The 22,461-nt window shown below is 40.2% G+C and overlaps 2 protein-coding genes across 2 annotated transcripts; both read right to left on the bottom strand.

Moving 5' to 3' along the window:
* Positions 1-14,105: 14,105 nt before the first annotated feature.
* LOC116204609 (toll/interleukin-1 receptor-like protein) lies at positions 14,106-14,579 on the bottom strand. The gene has a single exon (XM_031536781.1). The coding sequence runs from the start codon at positions 14,577-14,579 to the stop codon at positions 14,106-14,108; it is 474 nt and encodes a 157-aa protein (XP_031392641.1).
* Positions 14,580-19,482: 4,903 nt separating this feature from the next.
* LOC116204601 lies at positions 19,483-21,905 on the bottom strand. Its single transcript, XM_031536771.1, has 6 exons — positions 21,882-21,905; positions 21,647-21,799; positions 21,044-21,103; positions 20,504-20,796; positions 20,298-20,385; positions 19,483-19,689 (listed from the first exon to the last, which is right to left on the bottom strand). Exons 1-6 carry the CDS (start codon positions 21,903-21,905, stop codon positions 19,483-19,485), a joined length of 825 nt encoding a protein of 274 aa, XP_031392631.1.
* Between the last annotated feature and the right edge of the window lie 556 nt (positions 21,906-22,461).

Here is a 22,461-nt window from a genome sequence, read left to right as displayed (position 1 = left end):
AAGGTGTCTTTTCCCCTTTCTTTCGAGGCACCTTATTTAATAGGTAATTGCTTGACAATATTGCTTCACCCTACATATTTTGAGGTAATCCTGAACTTAATATCATTGCATTCATCATGTCTTTCAACGTGCGATTTTTGCGTTCAGCAACACCATTCGATTGAGGTGAATAGGGTGCAGTCACTTCGTGTATAACTCCGTATTGTGCACAGAATTCCCCGAAAGGCGTTACGTATTTGCCTCCTCTGTCACTCCTCAATCTCTTGATTTTCTTGTTGAGTTGATTCTCAACTTCATTTTTATAGAGAACAAATTTCTCTATGGCCTCATCTTTGCTTTTCAACAAATATACATAACAGTATTTTGTACTATCATCGATAAAGGTAATAAAATAATTATTACCACCTCTTGTTGTTGCGAACTTTAAATCGCATACATCACTATGAATTAGATCAAGTGGCTTGGTGTTCCTTTCAATCATTTGAAAGGGCGATCTTGTCAATTTTGCCTCAACACAAATTTCACATTTGTGCCGTGAATCAATTTGGAATGTAGGTATGTGATTCAAATTAATTAATCTACGCAAAGTATTATAATTAACATGACCTAGTCTTCCATGCCACAAATCAAGAGACTCAATCAAATACGCAGAAGAACTAGAATTCTTATTGATTATGGTCATTACATTAAGCTTAAAAAGCCCATCACACGCATATCCCTTTCCTACGTACATTCCAGACTTGGATAAAATAACTTTGTCTAACTCAAAAACCATCATGAACCCATGTTTGTTCAGCAATGACCCGGAGACTAAATTCTTCCGAATCTCAGGTACGTACAATATGTTGTTCAGAGTCAACTCCTTTCCTAAAGTCATCTTTAAGACCACCTTGCCTTGACCTTCAACAGCAGAATGGGCAGAGTTTCCCATATAAATCCTCTCCCCAATGACCGGTTCAAGCATAGTGAACAGGTCTCTGTTTGAGCACACATGTCTGGTGGCACCGGTATCAAGCCACCATTCCTTTTGGTTGGACCCAATGAGGTTCACCTCTGAAACCACAGCAGATAGGTTGATGTCTGCCACATCTCGGGCCATTTCATTAACCACGTTTGCTTCATGGTTCTTTTTCCTCTTTGGGAGCTTGCAGTTAGCAGATCTGTGACCTTTCTTGTCACAATTGAAGCATTTCCCCTGAAACTTGGGCTTGAAGATTCCTCCATTCGTACCCAGTTTTTTCTTGCCTATTTTGTTCTTGGAGCTTTGCCCTTGCTCCATGACATTTACCTTAGCAGCAAGGAGGATGACATCCTTTCCAGAGTTTTTATTGTCTTCTTCAATTCGAAGCTTGACAACAAGATCTTCCATTGTCATCTCCTTTCGCTTATGCTTCAAATAATTCTTGAACTCCTTCCAACCAGAAGGCAGCTTTTCGATGACAACGGCCACTTGGAAGGATTCACTTAGAGCCATCCCCTCAGCCTGAATCTCATGCAAGAGCACTTGAAATTCCTGCACTTGACTCATTACGGTCCTTGAATCCACCATTTTAAAATCGAGGAACCGTCCGACGAGAAATTTCTTCGCTCTGGCATCCTCTGATTTATATTTACGGTCCAAGGATTCCCATAGCTCCTTTGTCGTCTTAAACCCTTGATAGACACTATACAGGGAATCATGAAGACTGTTCATGATATAATTCCGGCAAAAATAGTCGGAGTACTTCCAAGCGTCAACCGCACTAAGAGTCTGCACATCTAACTCCCCCACAGATAGGGTTGGAGCATTTTCAGTCAAGAATCTTGCAAGGTTTAGAGGTGTGAGGTAGAATAGTATCTTTTGCTGCCACCTCTTGAAGTTCAACCCATTGAACTTCTCGGGCTTCTCGACATGGTTCATAGGGACCATCGAAGGAACAGCCACGTTTTGGCTAACCAAATGGTTAGGCAAGATAGGAGCAGGGCCGGAGCCAGTAGTCTGGCTTCCATTGGTCGTATCTCCATCGTTCCCCGACGCCATTCAAATCGTTCAAATAACAAAGTCTGTTTCAAGATTGTAAAACAAAATTATAATTAGCCGTAATAAGTCACAAAAAATTGAACGATAATTCAAATAGCTATTCGGACAAATAGAATGCTATAAAATTAATTGAATTTCACCAGTGTAAGAACTTGGAAATTCAAACCGAAACAAAGGCGAAACAGAAAGATACAAGAGAGCCGAGTCCTGTGTTAGACACAAACCCCTTGAAAAAAAATTGTCCCCTCCTGGGTGCTTGAGGTCACGTGGACAATTGTTTCCCAGGGTAAAACGACAACAAGCGAAGCAGCAGCACAAACAGTAACGCTTCAGTGAACTCAAAGAAAAGCGTGAACACTTTTGAGGTTGAATCCTTCGTAGAAAATTGTAGGCGACCACTTGTGCAATTTCCTTTTGATCTCAATAAAAGGAAGTTGTTCTTTTCTAGGGAATTGCAACCAAGGGAAGACTTTTCTTTTCCTTTTCCAATCGGCTACAGGAAGCAAATTAAAGCAGGAGGCTCTCTTGATTTAATTTGATGCATGTGCTATAGACTACGGGTTCCATCCTTCCATGACTCTTCCGATTCTCCTTTTATGGGGAATAACTCACATATATTCAATATATGTGTTAATGGTATTTGATTATTCATGAATGCAATCCATTCATTTCTTGTAACCACTAAGAAAATCAAGAGTCATTAGTTTGTGAACAATTTCCTCATTCACCGATTAGTCATAATTTCCAACACACAGTTCACCATAATAGCCAAAGATATATATATATATATAAAAGAAATGTTATGAATAGAATAGGACATGTCATGGTGTATGTATGGACCCGAATGTGGACTCTCGTCGGGGCCCGCATGCGCGCGACCTGAAATCGCACGGCTTGGGATTGTCCACCTTCTCGTGGGGACGCGTGATGGACACGCGTGAGAAGGAGTCGCCACTTATCATTTTACGACTCGAAGGTCGAGGCCTGATAAGTTACCCGGGTCTAGGGGTATGGAACACCTAGTTTTGCTAAGGCAATGGTCTTTACGGAACCGGAAAGTCCGAGTTCGGGGGTTCATGTTACGTGCGGGCCTATATCCCGCACGCCCTTTCGGTACTCTGGTTTGCTAGGTTTGCATATTTTATTATTTACCGCATGGATTAAGTTGCGCTCGGTTTGCATGTTTTGACACCGAAAATTCGATGAATTAAACGATGTCGGTCGAGAAACCGAGAGAGAAGTAAACTCATGCATTGGGGAATTTGTTCACAATCTTACGTTACAGTTCATCAAACCGTGGAGGTTGAATTCCTGCGTGAACCAAAACCACAAGATCTTGAATTTACCTTCCTTTGGGCAAGCATTAGACCGATTCGATTAATTCGACTCTCAGACCGTTCACTCACCGATTGGAATTCTTACATAATGAATGTATAAAATAAAATCCTTACAATGCTCTCGAAAACAATAAATACAAATTACAAATTGTGTAATTCCAGTCAAATCGCGTTCGGTTATTATTCCGCTCCAACTCGCCGTGAGTTTAGGGAAAAATCGAAGAAATGGAACTCGATGCACGCTCTCACTGAATAGGGCGTTGGACCCTATGTTCGATGATTAGGGCATTGAACCCTAATATTATTCGGCCTAAGGATCAGGCTCGACCCGCATGACAAACAAGTGCTGAAAGATAACACGCAGCAGGTAAATAACATACAAGGTGTTTGTTATTATCGAGTGTACGTGTTTTAACAAGTTGTTAATCCGGAGTATTTTGACATGCAAATCCTACCCTAGACAAACAAGCACGTGCCAATGTTTTAGCATTCGGCTTTGTTTTGAGAACTTGACAAAGAGAGTCAAATCTCGTGTGTGTGGATTACTTTTACAGTTGTTCTGTATTGTGACACTGAAATACCACTGAATTAACCAAACTCGTGTTTTCACTTTAGAATTGGAACCTAGAGTTCCCCTAACCATTCTCTAGCATTTGGTTAGATCGAGTGAATGATTAATCAGGATTTTGCATGTTTTGTGATAGAGATAACCGTTCTAGTTACCCGAGTCTATGATAGGATGACGGAAGCTCATCAGTTAGATAGGAAGAGGCTATGCAGATGAACCTGCGCCTGAATAGGTAGCCCATTCCTATCCCGTACTGTAGTGTTTCTATCAAGCTAACCCTAGAGGTGTCGCTGAATTGTGAAAAGACGATTTTGCCCTTTATTTGAAAATTATTTTCAGAAAGGGGAAACATCACAGTACGGGCCACCTCGGCCTGTAGCCGATGTTGACCAATTCCCTGTATCGTCCAGGGTTGTGCAAGAACCCCGAAAAAACCAAAGGACCGGTCGATCTGCCTGGAAGTGACCTATAAAGATCTTCTGTATCCTGACTTGAGTTACCTGAAATCAGGTAAAACTCAAGTTAAGACACATAAGCCATTTCCAGACGTCCATGCTACATCGGACCGCGCGTTTCGGGTTTTGAAATAGACAAGTTTTAAAAAGGGCACTAACGTCATTTGACAACTCATCGACGCGAGTTATCAGTTAATGGCCAATTCATGCAAAATTTGTCAGTGTGAAGTAGGTTTAATCATAATCCCGATTAACCCGTTTTTGGAATTAATGCTTAAGGGTTATATCGAAAGCATTAATTATGAAAACGATTTGTGACTCGGCGACCAAGACGATTCCATAAGGATCGAGGATAATTTGGTCCAATGACCGAAAATAACCTCATAACTGAATGGACCCAAATAAGTCATCGATACCCAAATTCATGCATGTTTTGTTTGAAAAAGACATTTTCATGCTATATTGCGACAATAATGTAGATTGCAAATTACACCAAATCCGAGAACGGACTTAAAACGGGAAGAGGAAGTCTCGTGCAACCCGTACGAGTCTAAGAGACACTCGACCATTTCTCCTTGGAGAAAACCGAGAGGTCTCTTGGCCCACATCGGGTTCCACGAGTTTTCCCCGTCTCGTTTCGAATCATTTCTCGCATGCTCAAACAACAAACACGATAAATGACACGATTAACAAACATGCACAAACACGTTATTTACGAAATCGATAAAACAATATCGGTTCCATGGATGCGGGAAAACATAAAATTTGGGAAACAACTCAAATCGGGGCAAGGAAACCGGTCTTGACCCAAAAAGGTCAAGAATACCCTTGGTTACCCCTCCAAGAGGTTAATTTGAGAGGTATCTCGGCTTTTCCGGGTCAATATGGTTTCCTCGACTTCAATATAAACATTTCCCGACATGCTAGCACGTATTACGATAATAAACATGCATGACATAATATTGACATTGTATAAAAATTAAAACTTGGAGACAAAACATGCATAAAATCAATTTATAACTCCGTAAACACAACGAAAACATAAAAGTCCTTGCTCCTCTAAGTTGGTAATGGTCATACCTAGCCCTGGGATGCGGGATGAGACTGCAAAAGTCGGGTTGGACCTTTGTTGGGTCGAATTTGGGCTGTTTTTCGTTGACAGACCCGAAATGCACAAACAGACCCGGCTGGAACACTGAACAGACCCAACTGGCACAAGTCGGGTCGGACGTCACCACGGAAGCTCTCGATGGAATTTTGAGACAAGGTCAGCAGCTCCTGACTCCTAACTGACCCCCCGAGGTGACTGTGGTGGTCGTTTGGTCCCAGAGATATCGGGTCGACCCGCACAGCCCTGCAAAGATCACGAAAAACAGAGCACGTCCGGAATTTTAGACCCGTCTGGCACAATTCGGGTCGGACGTCGCCACGGAGTCTCCCGATGCAATTTTGAGGCAAGGTCAATGGCTCCCGACTCCTAACTGACCCTCGGAGTTGACTGTGGTTGTCGTTTTTCGAAAAGAGTCTCGGATCGACTTGATCTGCAAGAAAACCACACAAACAGTCAGAAATTTCGACCCGATTGGGCAGTCGGGCTGTTTCTTCTTCCTCTGGTTAAACCGACGAGTTTTTCTTGGATTTCTTGACTCCTTGACACCCTATGGTTGTGTGGGAGGTGTTTGATGGGTTTTGGTAGTTCAAACCGACTTGGAAGGGCTTGAAACGCGGGTTAAAAATTTTGACCTGAGAAGAACCTTTTCTGAGTTCGGTTCTGTGGTTGCTTGTTCCGATGGGTTGGAGGCTTCAAACTTAAAATCTAAGCCTGGAAATGGATAGAGGGGATTGAAAACATGTGGTATAAGAAGTTTGGTGAAGTTTGGATTTAAGCCGGGATGGTAAATACCATGATTCCGACTTAAGTCTTTGAGAGTTTTGCTTGGTTTTGCTTAGCCAAAGGGGGCTGCGATTTTGCTAAACTCTTTGGGAGCTTTTTCTTGATGAAAATAGCAAGTGTTGATGTAAGAGAAGGTGTCCTCAAGTTGAAGAAGGCTTAGGCTATATATATGCAAGCTAATGATGCAATTAGGCAAGCAAACTGCAATTAAGGGGCATGCTTAAAGGATCCGAATTTTTTAAGGGAATTAGGGTGGGTTTTGATTGAATGAAGCATTAATGGATGGATGGTGATGGTGGAGTGTCGAAGTGGAAGACTTAGATAGTTTGAAGAAGATAAAATTGCAAGTTGTCTTCTTATCCTCATGGAGATGAAGAAGACAAAGGAGAAAAGGCCAAGGAAAAGGGCGGCATTGGGCAAGGTTACGGTTGCCCTAGGGCAAGCCGTGGGTCCCACGGGCGTTGAGGGAAGTTCGGGACAAAGTTCGAGTCTCGATTGATCGCATGTTTGAGGTTCGTGGCTCAAACGAACGTCGAATTGTCAATGTGCACGCGAAAACAATTCAAACAAGCCCGAAATCATTCATTTTGCCCAAATGAATGTTCGTGTGGTTTTTTGGGCTTGGAAGCCGGTATTGCCCATTTCAGGCGATCAGAGCAAAGTTAGCCATTTTTTAATGCACATCTCGTGTCTGCATTCCGCGTTGGTCATTTTGACGTCCATTATCAATCAGACTAGATAAGTGACCCTTAAGCCGGTATTGTCAATGTGAAGCCGGAGACGTCCTAAGAATCGGAAGCCGGATTTCTCAGAATGCTTCTTGAGTTGCTTGGGCGCTCCGGAAATCACTGTGATCTCCGTTTGTTGAGATTGGATCTCTAAGGACTTGAAAAGTGTATCTGAGACCTTTAAAGCAATGTTCGGAAGGTCTAGATGAGTTGTGTGATTCATTCCGGCGATTCCACGTTGAGCCCTGGGAAGGCTAGCACCGTGTAGGGTAAGTACCCGGCATCAAGTTTCCGTAAAAAGAACCTCCGGATATGCATTTCCGTAAAAAACGGCCTTTTCTACTCTTCGGAGGTTACTCGAGAAACCGAAAAGGGTTTTTGCTGTCTGTTTTGCCCAATTGCGAATATCTGCGGGAGTTGCCAGGGTAATGCAATACGAACTTCATTTGCCGTAATTCCGTCAGACCAGTCTCCGGTTATGCATTTTCGAAGAGGGGTATGCCCGTTTTGTCACTCGGAAGTCATTTGAAGTGTCTGTGTGGCTTCCAAGAGACAATTTGAAGCATTGTTCATGCTCTGTATGCTTGTGGGACATGGCCGAATCTGACATTTGGAATTAACTTTTCTCTAGGAAATCGGCATTTTTGGACTTCCACTGAAAAGTTGTCTGTATACAGAAAGTTGTTCTGTATAGAGCAGATGATTTGTGAAATGCTTTTGAAGACACTTTTCATCTGTTTGGCACTGATGAGGATTTTTGAAGTCAAATATTGGCTATCTTCCGACGATCGAGCGAACTATCGAAAAATAGCACTGTTCGTGTGAACTCTGGAAATGCAAGTTTGGATGCTGTTAAGGCTCTTTGTTTGCTCTGTATGCCACTGGATGATTCTGTATGTTCTTCTGTCATGTGCTTGAATCATCTGTCTATCTCTGTTAACTTGAGAATGAATAGCAATTTGCTATTCTGTTAAGCCTTCTTATGTATCGATGCTCAAGTCATAGCTTGGATCGCTATTGAGTGGCATTGCCTGAACTGATAGACCAAAATGGGGTGCTGACAGTATACATATTTCGTCAATTACAAAAAAAAAATATTTTATAGTACTGATAATTTGTCAAATTGAAAGCTCGAATTCTTTCATTACTGATCATGTACATATAATGTTGGTGTACAAAGAAAAAGAGGAAAGATATATCTATTGCCTAATATACGTGTAACTAATAAGGCTAGTTATAAATATATGATACAACATATTCCGCTAATTTTGGCAATATATGATATATCCTGTAATACTCCCCCTCAAGTTGGAGCATGAGGATCTTGAATGCCCAACTTGCCCAAGAGAGAGCAGAATCGGTCTCGCCCTAAAGCATTCGTAAAGATATCCGCAAGCTGCAGCCTTGTCGGAACATGTGAAGTATGAATTATGCGAGACCGAATGTGTTCACGAACAAAATGGCAGTCTATCTCTATATGTTTCGTCCGCTCGTGAAACACCGGATTAGCTGCAATATGTAAAGCAGCTTGATTATAACAAAATAGCCGAGTGGGCTCACTATAATTGATCCCAAGAGAGTGGAGCAAACTTCGGAGCCATAGGACCTCACTGACTGCTCCTGCCATGGCTCGATATTCCACTTCAGCTGAAGAACGAGACACCATGGACTGCTTCTTTGTCTTCCAGGAAATGGGACACCCTCATAATGTAACAAAATATCCTGTGATCGAGCGTCGCGTCATGGGACAACTAGCCCAGTCCGAATCACAATATACTTCAAGTTCCAATGACCTTGGCCGTAGAAAAATCCCTTTTCCTGGAGACTGCTTTAAATAACGAAGTACTCGCATCACGGCATCCTAGTGTTCCTGACGTGGATCCTGCATAAACTGGGACAAGATATGCACAGAATAACTAAGCTCCGGTCGTGTTCATTAGATAAATCAGACGACCAACTAGTCGCCTATACTGGCTAGGATCACTGATAGGGGCCCTTGATCCTGCTGACAGCTGATGATGTTGGTCCATTGGGAAGGGAGATGGTCGTGCACCAAGCATCCCGCATTCCATGAGTATATCAAGCACATACTTCCTTTGATTAAGAAAGAGCCCAAATTCCATTTTGCTTACTTCAATCCCTAGAAAATACCGTATTGGTCCCAGATCTTTGATGCGAAAACATCTATCAAGATATTGTTTGAAGCATGTGCATTGTTCATGGTTGTTGCCCACTACGAGAATATCATCGACATATACCAAGGCCGCAAGAAAAATATTACCGCGATTAAATATGAAGAGCGAGTGGTTCGCTCCAGACGCGAAGCTTGCCTCAACCCATAGAGTGATTTCCGGAGTCGACAAACTGCTCCCTGCCCTCGAGAAGAATATCCAGGTGGCAAGCGCATATAAACTTTTTCGTCAAGATCTCCATGCAAAAATGCATTGTTGACATCCATCTGATGTATTTCCCATCCCTTTGCCACTGCCACTGTTAATAGGCATCTGACAGTGACCAACTTTGCCACGGGCGCGAAAGTCTCATTAAAATCTACTCCTTCAACCTGAGTGAATCCCTTTGCAACTAGTCGTGCCTTGTATCTCTCTATGCTTCCATTGGCTCGACGTTTAATCTTATACACCCGTTTGCAACCGATTGGTCGCTTCCCTGGAGGTAAACTCTCGATAGTCCATGTTCCATTGGACTCCAGTGCCTTGATTTCTTCCGCCATAGCTTGCCTCCATCGTGGATTAGTTGTTGCATCTCGATAAGACGAAAGTTCCCCCTCCGAATCCAAATCACTCACATATGCAAGATATCGATTAGATGCACCTGAATACGATAAATATTGCTGAATAGAATGAACCATACCTGAGGATTTCGATGGAGTAGGTGAACTAGGGGGGGGGGGGGTGTGTAAGGCAGTGTGAATGCGAACTTCAAAATCTTTCAAAAACTTGGGTGTAGACTTAACCCGATCAGAACGTCGTAACGTTTCCTCCACAATCTCCAGTTCAACGCGTGTTCTATCAAGAAAATATGAGCCTTCCACTTCTCCTGTCAATGGTTCATCGTCTCACGATCTAGTTCGTCACTCACTTCCCTTTGACTACCCATTGGGCCTAAAGGATTCGAAAGCCCATTTTCTTCTTCTCCTCCAGCCGAGTTTTCAAGTCTCGGCTCCCCCTGACTCCTTATCTGACAAACATGTCTCTCAGTGTCTGTAAAGAAACGAATATGATCTGTATCTTCCTTGCTTGTATTATTCATCTGCATAAAAGGAAATTCTCTCTCGCAAAATCGAATATCTCGATTCACAAAAATCTCATTTTTCTCAAGGTCATAAACTCTCCAACCCTTCTAACCGTATGGATAACCAACAAACATGCATCGACGGGAACGAGGTTTGAATTTATCCTTGTCCCTCGGTCTATCATGAGCATAACATAAGCATCCAAATACCCTCAAATTAGAATTACTCGGTGATCTTCCCTCCTATGGGCTCTTACCTCCCAAAATTGATGTAAGAGTTAGATTAATCAGATGCGCCGCCGTGGTGACACATTCTCCCTAGAACTCAGTGGGAAGTCCTGCCTGAAAAAGCATTGATCGTGCAACATTCAATATGTGCCTATGCTTCCTTTCCACACGTCCATTTTGTTGGGGCGTATCCATGCACGATGTTTGGTGAATACTTCTTTTGATGGAAAAATAATTCTGCAGATCCCGCGAAATAAATTCCTTCCCATTGTCACTTCGCACTATTTTCACAGTGCGATCAAACTGATTCTTCACCAATTTGCAGAAATTAAAAAGATGACGCTGTGTTTCTGACTTCTCCCTTAATAAATATAACCAAATTGCACGACTATAATCATCCACAATTGTCAAAAAATAACTAGCCCTAGAAATTGATGCTGTGTTATAAGGCCCCCACAAATCACAGTGGATTAATTGAAACGGAAAGACAGCTTTATTCATGCTTAAATGAAAACTTGACCGAGTTTGTTTCGTTCGGAGGCAAACGTCGCACTCCTTATTCATAGTTGTATTCGATTCTAAATTGATACCATTAATCTTGATTTGTCGTGATGGATGCCCAAGTCGCATGTGCGACAAATCATCCCTCTTATCACGGATGACCCGATTAGCCTGCTCCTGGATGCCCACAGGCCGAAGATAGTACACACCCCCTTGGAGCTCACTCACTCCAATCGTCCTCCTCGTGGTGCGGTCCTGTATTAGACAAAAAATCATTTTAAAATATCACACAACAATCCAAATCTCTAGATAGCTGGGATGCAAAGATAAGATTACAATTGAATTCTGGAACCAACAAAACGTCTGAGAGAATGAGAGGGCCTATATGTATTCTTCCAGTTCTGCAAGCATCAAAAATTCCTCCGATCGGTATATGAATCTTTGGTCTCTTGGCAAGTGGTCGTGACTCAGCAAATAAATCTGCACGCCCTATCATATGCTTGGAGGCTCCACTATCAACTATCCAATCATGCCCAAAATTTACTGGAATAAATTTTTTATCAATATTAGGATGCACATTATCATCTTGGGACCAAGAAAATCCAGTAACTTCTGGAACGCCGAATCTGAAAGACGAGAAAGTCTGTTCAGTCCGCTATTACTGGGTTGTCCCAATTGTGCCTGGTGGGCCTGTAGCCCACTAATCTGATTCGGGCTTAGGCTTGACCGCTCGAATCGGGCCTGATGGGCCTCCAGCCTGCAAAATTGGTTTGGGCCCAGTCCGTCTCCATGCTGCAGCCCATCGGGTTGAGTCTGTGCTTCCCTTATCATTTCTCCCATTCTTCTCCCCGAAAACCCTAATTTCCCTTTCTCTCTCATTGCCTTCGAATTCCAGTTTGCCGAGTAGCCGTGTAGCAGCCAACAAGCGCTCTTGAAGTGGCCGGGACGACCATAGTGGTAGCACGTCTTGGTCCCAGTCCCGTTCGCTCCTCCTCTGCTTCCTCCGTAAGTCTGATTATTTCCTCCTTGCAATTCTGGTTTTCTCCCTGCTACTCTGCCCATAAACACCGCTCCATTCTGGTCTTCTTCGTGCAGGATCATCGCAAGCACCTTGTTCAAGGAATGGGCAGGCTCGTGGCTTAATATATTCGACCTCACCGTGTTGAATTCGAACCCCAATCCCATCAAGAATTGATGGGTCATCTCTCGTTCGCTTTGTGCCGCACACATCCTAGACGATTCTTCGCCTTTCTCCATCTCTGCCAACACTCAGAGATAGCAACAACAACTCTAGACAAGGTATAGCTCGAACCCAAATCTACACCGCTTTGATACCATGATAATTTGTCAAACTAGAAGCTTGAATTCTTTCATTATTGATCATGTACATATAATGCTGGTGTACGAAGAAAAAGAGGAAAGATATATCTATTGCCTAATATACATGTAACTAATAAGGCTAGTTATAAATATATGATACAACATATTCCGCTAATTTTGGCAATATATGATATATCCTATAATAAGTACAAATAATATATTATTTGTTGAGTGCGTAGTAGCATCTTGCATTTAATGTTTGTTTTTGTTAAGTATGAAGCACGTACATTAATTTTTACCTCTTAGTATATGTATCTTGCCAGCAAATGTTCCAACTAAAAGATTCATTTGAGCTCTCGGTTTCATTTGTAGAAAAGCAATATTTTTCTTTATTAAACTTTAATATCAATTCCTGTACAAAATTTACTCATCGTCTTATCGATATTCTTGTATCTCCAATTTTTCGCTCATTTTAAGGTACTTTGTTTTTATTATGACGAATTTAAAAAGAAATTATTTATTTACTGTTCCCCATATTCATGAGACAACGCTTACAGCATTGAGCCCAAGCTGAAGTGTACATGTCCGAGACAACAAAGGCATATATCGAGGTAGGGCAGCCTCGATTTAGAGGTCATGCTCTGAATTGGGATTCATTTTTGTGGTGGACAAACCCAGAATCCTAAACATAATTTGTACAATTATCTTGGTAGTTCATATATACAAAAGTTTTATACAATTGTCAAGCCATGTGGAGTAACTAAAAAATTATGTATACGGGACAAAAACTAATATGATTTGAGCAATTTCCAGAAGGAATATATATGATTTGACCATTTTTCTATTTTGACCGAATTATCCAATTGTAATAATATATGAATTGAGAGTTATTAATTCAAGATAATCAATTATTAAGGAGTAAAATGGGATAAATCTTACATTGAAAAAGAAAAGAAAAATCCATAGGTTAATATATGGCTTGGGTATCACCACTTATCAGTTTGAGCTTTTAAGCGGATATGGGCGCAAGTCCGTATAAGCCCAATGAAAATTCAATATGGTATCAGAGCCTAGGTTACACGTATGTGTGCCTACGCGCGTGTGCGCACCCACACCATGCTAGGCCTAGTATGTCGAGTGCAGCCAAGAGTGTGTCTCGTATTAGTGTCCCCCCTCGCCCGAGCAAGGAAGATGAGTCCGGCTCGAGGGCAATTGTTGAGGGCGGTTATTTAAGGGCGTGACAACGTGTAGGCAGAAATAGACCACACGTTGCACGTGAGGGCTGGTGTTAAGGAGTAAAATGAGATAAATCTCACATCGGAAAATAAAAGGAAAATCCATGGGATAATATATGGCTTGGGTACCACCACTTATCAGCTTGAGCTTTTAAGTGGATATGGGCCCAAGTCCGTATAAGCCTAATGAAAATTCAATATCAATATTAAAGTAGGTGTACCCGGTATCTTTCAGTTCCCATCCCTTAAGAGTAAAATACCACTGTCACCTTTCACTTATTAAATTGTCACTACTTTTTGCCACTGACATATTTTATCACCAATTAGCCCTAAACGTTTCTATTTTGTCCACCATTTATACTCCTCTGTTAACCCCTGTGACAGAAATTATCATGGACGGCGTTATTTTTATTTTAGATGCTATGTCACTTTTCCATCACGAAGATTAACGGAGAGGTATAAATATTAGACGGAATGGAAACGGTTAGGGCTAATTAATGACAAAAATATATCAGTAGCAAAAATGATAGCAATTTAATAAGTGGAGGATGACAGTGATAGTTTACTCTATCCCTTAATTTTAACCACTTCCGTAGGATCTTTTGATGATTTCAGGTTGGTACTCTGAACTGCCTCCTTAAGTGCATTCTCCCATTGCTCTTTATCCTTTTCTTTCTCGTGTCTAGTTAGCGCATCATGATATAGACATGTTCTGACTTTTACATCATCGGGAGTAACACCGTAGAAAATGGGCATGATCTTTTTCTTCCGCTCCGCCATTTCTGCCAACTCACGGAGGCACCACTTGCTGGAAGCATAGTCTCTGGAGAAAATAGGTAAGCAGATTATCGAGTTGTTCATGGCTCTTAGGATCTCCTGGATCTTCTCACCAGGACGGATCTCTTCATTATCTCGGAAGACGCGAATTCCTGCATCCACCAAGAAATGATAGAGACAGTCGGTGAACCCTTGTCGAGTATCCGGTCCCCTAAAGCTGAGGAGCACCTGGTCGTCTGCCCCAACTGGTTTGCTCAAACTCATCTCTTTGTATTGCAGTAGTTTAAGGAGATTTTAATGTAATTGAATTTTTATGAAGCATATTGACAACAAGAGAGAAGTTCTAACTATTTATAAGAGAAGAGAATGCAAAGATAGGGTAGGTGGGAAACTAAGTACTTTTTTTTCTTCTCTTTTTCTTTGTTTCCATCTTTCTCTTTTACTCGTAAACTACGCAAAGAATTTATAGTTTGCTTGTTGAAAAGATAAGTAAAGGTAGTCAAAGTTCAAGGGAAAGAAGCCTATCCAAAGGAAAAATGTTAAAGGGAAAGCAAGGAGATATTATGATGCTAACTTGATAAATTTATCGTGGCATCTTTGTTTCTTATTGTATCAGAGGAAAGCAGACGAGTTGTATAAATGTGTAGGACTTGCAATATGGCAGACAACTTTAAATAATCATTCTCCCGTGATCACATGATAAATAAGATTTGATATACTAGATTTTCGTAATGAAATAAACATTAGGTCTGCAGCCTGGGTACTCAATTATTATTCCATTTACCCATATGTTGCAATCTTATTAAGTTGGGCTTGGTAGAAAGGACCAGAAAGGAAAGGAATGAACTTTTGACCTTTTACTCCAGATTTTTAGTTTGTTACACTCTTAATAATTTGATTTTCCATTCTTTATTATACTTTTTCTTTAAGTTGATGGAATGAACGTTCATCCAAGAAAGTTGAGGATTAATGCCATTCAACCATTTCAACAAAAAAGATTAAGAAGATCAATATTGATTTTTAAATGTCTAGGATAACATATTTGAAAATATAAGCATAACATAAAATATCGATTTTCAAATGTCTAGGATAACATATTTGAAAATATTATACACTATTGGGTCTTGGGTTTTCTCAAATTGTCTCATGCATGAACACTTTAGCCATAGACGTATAGGTTACGATCATCTTCAAAAATCACATTTTCTTTAAGTTGATGGAATGAGCATCCATTCCATTGCATTCCTTTGTTCCATAGGTGACCTTAGTGTTTTGGATCGCCAAAGCATACAGAAGGCTTATCCAATTCAAAGAGATAGCTCTTACTTCTCCATGAGTCATTATGTGCAGGGCTTAAATCAAACGAGACATGTCGATGTCTAAGTTCAGCCCAATAAGGAATTCATCCTAAAAGTTCTAAAATTGAATCTATAAAATATGTTCTAATTAATTATCCAATATAATTTAATAAGATGCATGCATTTACCTAATTTTTTATTTTAAAATATTATTTTAATTTTTTCAAATATTTTAAACGTGTGCAAACCTTCCGTGTAAAATTTTCTCAATTTTTTTTAGTTTTTTAAATAAATCCAGAACTTTTATATTTGAAATTTTTGATAGTATTATTTAATAAAAACGAATTTTAAAGTTTTTTGTAAAATATTTCCCGAGGAATTTGGTTAAATAGAAACCATTTATGATGAGGATCGTGGGCATGACAATGAGGCTGATGCACACGAGTTTAGAAGTCGGACTCGTGAAGAGGGAGCTGATGCACAAGATCTTGGAGGCTTGCATGGTCCGAGTGGGCCAATCACATGGGCGAAGGCCAGACAAATCCAACAAGCTATGGAGAGCTTCCTGCTGGGCTTTTTGGGCCAAGAGAAGTCTAATTCAATTGGGTCTCTAAAGGACTTTATTCAACTGACTTGCCATGAGATGCTGAAGATGGAATAAAAGACTGCCAACTATTCTAGATAGCCTTTATTTAGTTTCCATTGTTATTTCTGGTTTTAAGAAACTAAGGTTATTCCAGTTGCCAAGTTTATTAGTTTTCAGTTTCTCCTAGGCTTATATAAAGGAGGCTGAGTAGCTGATCATACGTAGACTATTCTAGTATTTTGGTGAGATTTTCTCCTTTGTTCTTCATTGAACTCCTTCGAACGAACAAGTGTGACAGCTTGTGATTGTTCGGTACAATTTGATATTATTGGTTCTTGTTTCTTCATAAATAACAGGTCAATAATCCTTGTCTTGATATTGTTGGTTCTTGTTTTTCTATACACAATGGGTCAATAATCCTCTTTATCTAAATCTGTGTTTGGCGATCTGGGAATCGATTCAAGTTGATCATCGGGTTTCACAATCCTTCGCGAGGTTCGCATCATTTTGGTATCAGAGCATCAAGCTTCAAATCAGGTTTGTCCTATCCTTTTCGTTTCAATTTGCTGAATTTAACTCCGTCTAGCTTGTTCATTCTGATAAGTAGTAGCAAAAAAAAAACAGAGAGAAAAAAAATTCGGCCAAAAAAAAAGAAAGCTGAAAAAAAAGATAGAAAAAAAAAGAAAGAAGCTGTCGGTGTCAATTTGATCTGAATTCTTTGCATCAGATCATTCTAAAGTTGTTATTTACCTTCGTTGTTGATCGTTGTTGATTTTGCTCCCATAATTACCTAATACCCGATCTTCCATATTCCCTTCCCTATATCATCCTCCATATCTTTCCATCCATATATTACTCTGATATATTCCTTTCTTCATTCCTAAAATCTTTCCTTTGTTAACTTTCCTTTGACAATTTATTTTCCTGTTAGTTTGTGTCCAGGTTAGGGCCAATATATTAATTGATGTTTTGAATTATTACGAGCTAGTTTCCTTTGATTTGTAAGTTGCTGAGTTCTTTAAAGAACTTTTAAGAGGAAATTAAAGTGGAAAGAGGCAAGAGTGGTGAGTATATCAGACGGTAAAAGCCTAAAAATTGAGTGAAACACGAGTGTTGAGTGACATTAATTTTAGTGCAAACACGTGAGCGAGTGGTTGTGAGGTCCATCTCTATTTTCTAAAGTTTCGCTTGTAGAATTCACCATGCCACAAGAAAGCAGTGGAAATGATCAGAATAACGGAGGAACTGATTACAACATGATGATTCGAGATATGCAACAACAATTTGAGTGCATGAATGTGATGGTTGATTTGATTTACGATCGGTTGGAAAGACGAGACAAGTGGATTGAACAGTTGCTAGATGGCTATGACAAAGCTTCTCGTTTATCTTCTTGTAAATTGAAGTAGGGTTCTTCGACGAAGAAGGAAGAGAAAATAGCATTGAAGCCAATAAAAGAGAAACCCACAAACAAGTTTCAACCCAACGGCAAAAAAAATGGTCATATTGCTTCTCAATTCCTGGACAGCGATAGTCGGAACGCAACACTATTGCCACTTCCACCTAACCAAATGGATGAAGAGCAACTTCAAATCAAGCATTCCATTGGCGAGAAAAGTGAGAAATTCAAGAATGTCTTTCTCGAGCAAATGCCCCTAGAACAGTCACTAATCAAGTCGGTTGTCATAGATTGGAGGACGAATCCTTTTGAAGAGAGGGGGAATGATATGATCCAGCTAGAGGACCCATTGTACGGGCATGAGGAAGAATCCCAGGATGATAGGGTCGGGCATGAAGGCGAGCTTTGGGATAAGCATGTGCCAGCTAGAGCAAGTACAAGAGCACGAGCCAAGCAAATCCAACAAGCCATGCAAAGGCTGTTATTGCATGTCCATGGAGGTGTAGTCGAGCTCTTGGGCGGGCTGCATGTGGAACAAGAAGCCACGACCGTTCATATCCTAGAAATCTATTTAGAAGATGATCACAATTCAAAGGGCTGAATTCAGTTGCTTTTCAATAACTTAGGCCTATTTCATTTTGGGCTCATTACACTTAGGATTTATTTTAGTCAAGCCCATTAGTCCATTTAGGTTATCAGCTAGTATCTCTCTATAAATAGGCATGTAGCCTCCCTAGAAAGAACAAATCAGTTTTCATTAAACTTTGTGAGAGAGGTTTTCTCTAAACTGTTCTTCAACAACTTCGCCGATATTGCAAGTGTGATGACTTGTGATTCCCGACATTTATAATATTAGTTTCTAGCTCTTTATAGCTAGCGGGTCAATATTCCGTATTATAGTATTGGTTTATGACTCTTTATAGTCAGCGGGTCAATATTCTCTATTTTTGAAACCTTCATTAGATGACAAAATGATGCGGACCTCACGAAGGATTGTGAAACCTGACGACCAACTTGAATCGATTCTCAGATCGCCAAACACAGATTTAGATAAAGAGGATTATTGACCCATTGTTTATAAAGAAACAAGAACCAACAATATCAAGACAATGATTATTGACCCGTTATTTATGAAAAAACAAGAACCAATAATATTAAATTGTGCCGAATTATCACAAGATGTCAAACTTATTCGTTCGATGGAGTTAAATGAAGAACAAATGAGAAAATCTCACAAAAATTCCAGAATAGTCTACCTATGATCAGCTACTCAGCCTCCTTTATATAAGCCTGGGAGAAACTGGAAACTAATAAACTTGGCAACTGGAATAACCTTAGTTTCCTAAAACTAGAAATAACAAAGGAAACTAAATAAAGGCTATTTAGAATAGTTGGCAGTTTTTATTCCATCTTCAGTATCTCATGGAAAGTCAGCTGAATAAAGCCCTTTGGAGACCCAATTGAATTAGACTTCTCTTGGCCCAAAAAGCCCATCAGCAAGCTCTCCATAGCTTGTTGGATTTGTCTGGCCTTCGCCTGTGTGATTGGCCCACTCGGAACATGCAAGCCTCCAAGATCTTGTGCATCAGCTCCCCTTTCACAAGTCCGGCTTCCAAGCTCGTGTGCATCAGCCTCATTGTCATGCCCACAATCCTCATCATTCCCCCGCTCTTCAAAAGGATTCGTCCTCGAATCGAAACCTACATTAATCAGAGAAAGATCAGAAACATTAAAAGTTGGGCTAACATTATACTCACATGGTAAATCTATTTTGTAAGCATTATCATTTATCTTGGCTATGACTTGGAATGGTCCAATTCCTCGTGGACTCAATTTGAATTTCCGTTGGTTTGGAAATCTTTCATTCCTCATATGAACCCACACCTAATCTCCTAGCTCAAAAGTCACTTTCTTCCGTCCCTTGTTGGCACGTTCAGCATATTGTTTATTCTTCTTCAAGATATGTTGCATCGCTTCTTCATGAATCTTTTTCACCATATCTGCCTTTTTCTTACCGTCAAGACTAGAAATCTCACTCATAGGCAAATGGATTAGATTCAAAGGTGTTAATGGATTAAAACCATACACAATCTGAAATGGTGAGAAGTCAGTAGAAGAATGCATTGTACGATTATAGGCAAACTCAATAAACAATATGCAATCTTTCCAAGACTTCAAATTTCTTTTTATGACAGTGCGAAGAAGAATGGACAATGTCCTATTAACTACTTCGGTTTGCCAATCCGTTTGGTGATGACAAGTAGTTGAAAACAACAATTTAGTTCCTAACTTTTCCTACAAGACACGCCAAAAATGACTTAAGAACTTAGCATCCCGATCACTAACTATGGTATTAGGTATCCCATGCAATCGCACTACCTCCCTAAAGAACAAATCAACAATATGTGTGGCATCATCAGTTTTGTGATATGGAATAAAATGAGCCATCTTAGCAATCGATCCACAACTACGAAAATAGAATCTTGTCCTTTATTAAACCTAGGAAATCCTAGGATGAAATCCATGGATATATCAGTCCAATGCTAATTAGAAATAAGTAAAGGCATATACATTCCATGGGGTTTGACTGTTGATTTCGCCTTCTTACAAGTAACACATTTAGAGCAAATTCTCTCCACATCTCTCTTCATATGCAACCAAAAGAAATGTTCTCTCAAAATATCCAAAGTCTTAACTACCCCGAAATGACCCATAAGACCTCCCCTATGCGACTCAAGCACAAGTAATTCACGCATAGAAGAATTATGAATGCATAGCTTATTCTCCCTAAATAAGAATTCGTCATGCTTATAGAACTTACCAAATGCACCCTTTTCACATGTACAACTCCTTAAGATGTTCAAAACCAAGAAATTTAGCATTTAGAGTAGAGATAAGTACATACCTCCGTGATAATGCATCAGTTACCACGTTTTCCTTTCCTTGCTTGTACTGAATCACGTATGGAAACATCTCTATGAATTTGACCCACTTGGCATGTCTCCTATTCAGCTTGTTTTGCCTTTTCAAATGCTTCAATGATTCGTGGTCCATGTGTATGACAAATTCCTTCAACCACAAGTAGTACTGCCATGTCTCCAAAGCGCGGAACAAAGCATAGAGTTCCTTGTCATATGTAGAATAATTCAAAGCGGCTCCACTTAGGTTCTCACTAAAGTAGGCAATCGGTCGTTTTTCCTACATCAAAACAACACCTATACCAATCCCGGAAGCATCACATTCAATCTCGAAAGTTTTCGAAAAATCAGGTAAAACCAATAAAGGTGCAGAACAAAGCCTTTCCTTAACCAAATTAAATGCTTGCTCTTGCTCTACTCCCCATTTGAAACCTATATCTTTCTTAACCACTTCCGTCAATGGAGCAACCAAAATACTAAAATTCCGCACAAATCGCCTATAAAAACTGGCTAGAGCCAATCCTTACCTTGGTTACGAATTTCGACGTCGGCCAATCCTTAATTGGTTTCACATTTTCCTCATCAACCTGAATACCCTTAGAACTAACAACAAATCCCAAAAACACAACTCGATCCATGCAAAATATACATTTCTTCAAGTTAGCATATAATTTTTAATATCTCAATGCCTGAAGCACGTGTCGCAAATGATAGATATGATCCTTCAAGCTCTTACTATACACCAAGATATCATCAAAATATACAACCATGAATTTTCCAATGAAAGCACGCAAAACATGATTCATGAGCCTCATGAAAGTACTAGGCGCATTAGTTAATTCGAATGGCATAACTAACCACTCATACAAGCCATGTTTTGTTTTGAAAGCTGTTTTCCACTCATCACCCTCTTGCATCCTAATCTGATGGTATCCACTTTTCAAGTCTATTTTTGTAAATAAAGTGGAACCATGCAATTCATCCAACATATCATCTAATCGAGGAATGGGATGTCGATACTTTACCGTGATTTTGTTTACAGCGCGGCAATCAACACACATTCGCTAAGTACCATCTTTCTTTGGCACTAGTAACACAGGGACCGCACAAGGACTCATTCTCTCACGCACATGCCCTTTAGCTAAAAGCTCATCCACTTGCCTTTGAAGTTCCTTTGTCTCATCCGGATTACTTTTATAAGCTGGCCGGTTCGGAATCGCGGCTCCTGACACAAAGTCGATTTGATGCTCTATTCCCTTTATTGGCGGCAAACCATTGGGTAACTTCTTGGGAAAGACATCTTAAAACTCCTGCAAAAGAGAAGTAACACAACTTGGCAAAGAAGAGTTAAGGTCAGAGAAATACCTCCTTGTAAACGAACAAGATCATTAGGCGATTAGTTTTGAATGCACTCTTGATCTCTCTTTCTTTTGCATAGAAACTCATTTTTTTCTCTTTTCTCTCAACTAACTCTTTCCTCTCATCTATAATTGAACTCTCTTTCTCTCTATTCTTTCCATTTTCTTCTCTCACTTGCTCACTCTCTTTTTTTCTTTGAATCTCAGCTTCTACCTCACTTTTCTCACAAATTGATCTCTTGATTCGGAGCTGATCCTCATACACCTGATAAGGTGTCAATGGAACAAGTGTCACCTTTCTACCATCCTTGACAAAAGAGTATCGATTCTTATACCCATCATGTATTGCTTGTCTATCAAACTGTCATGGCCTCCCAAGCAACATATGACTAGCATGCATGGGCACTACATCACAAAGAACTTCATCTTTATATCTCCAAATTATAAAAGAAACTAGAACTTGCTTGTTCACCTTCACTTCTCCACTTTCATTCAATCATTGCAGCTTATATGGCCTAGGATGCTTCAATGTACGCAATCCCAACTTGACAACAAGTAACTTACCAACCACATTCACACAGCTACCC

Source organism: Punica granatum, chromosome 1 (assembly GCF_007655135.1).
Source record: "Punica granatum isolate Tunisia-2019 chromosome 1, ASM765513v2, whole genome shotgun sequence".
In the NCBI taxonomy this organism is placed as follows: Eukaryota; Viridiplantae; Streptophyta; class Magnoliopsida; order Myrtales; family Lythraceae; genus Punica; species Punica granatum.
This window is presented reverse-complemented; position numbering and strand designations above follow the sequence as displayed.

What these genes read in the sequence shown, in the direction of transcription:
- LOC116204601 (XM_031536771.1), bottom strand. Translation starts at nt 21,905, where the DNA reads ATGATCTTGTTCGTTTACAAGGAG. An exon ending in AGCTTTTAGCTAAAGGGCAT is followed by an intron (nt 21,104 to 21,646) that starts GTGCGTGAGAGA and finishes AAGGGTATTCAG; the next exon opens with GTTGATGAGGAAAATGTGAA. An exon ending in GTCTTATGGGTCATTTCGGG is followed by an intron (nt 19,690 to 20,297) that starts GTAGTTAAGACT and finishes TCACCATTTCAG; the next exon opens with ATTGTGTATGGTTTTAATCC.
- LOC116204609 (XM_031536781.1), bottom strand. Translation starts at nt 14,579, where the DNA reads ATGAGTTTGAGCAAACCAGTTGGGGCAGACGACCAGGTGCTCCTCAGC.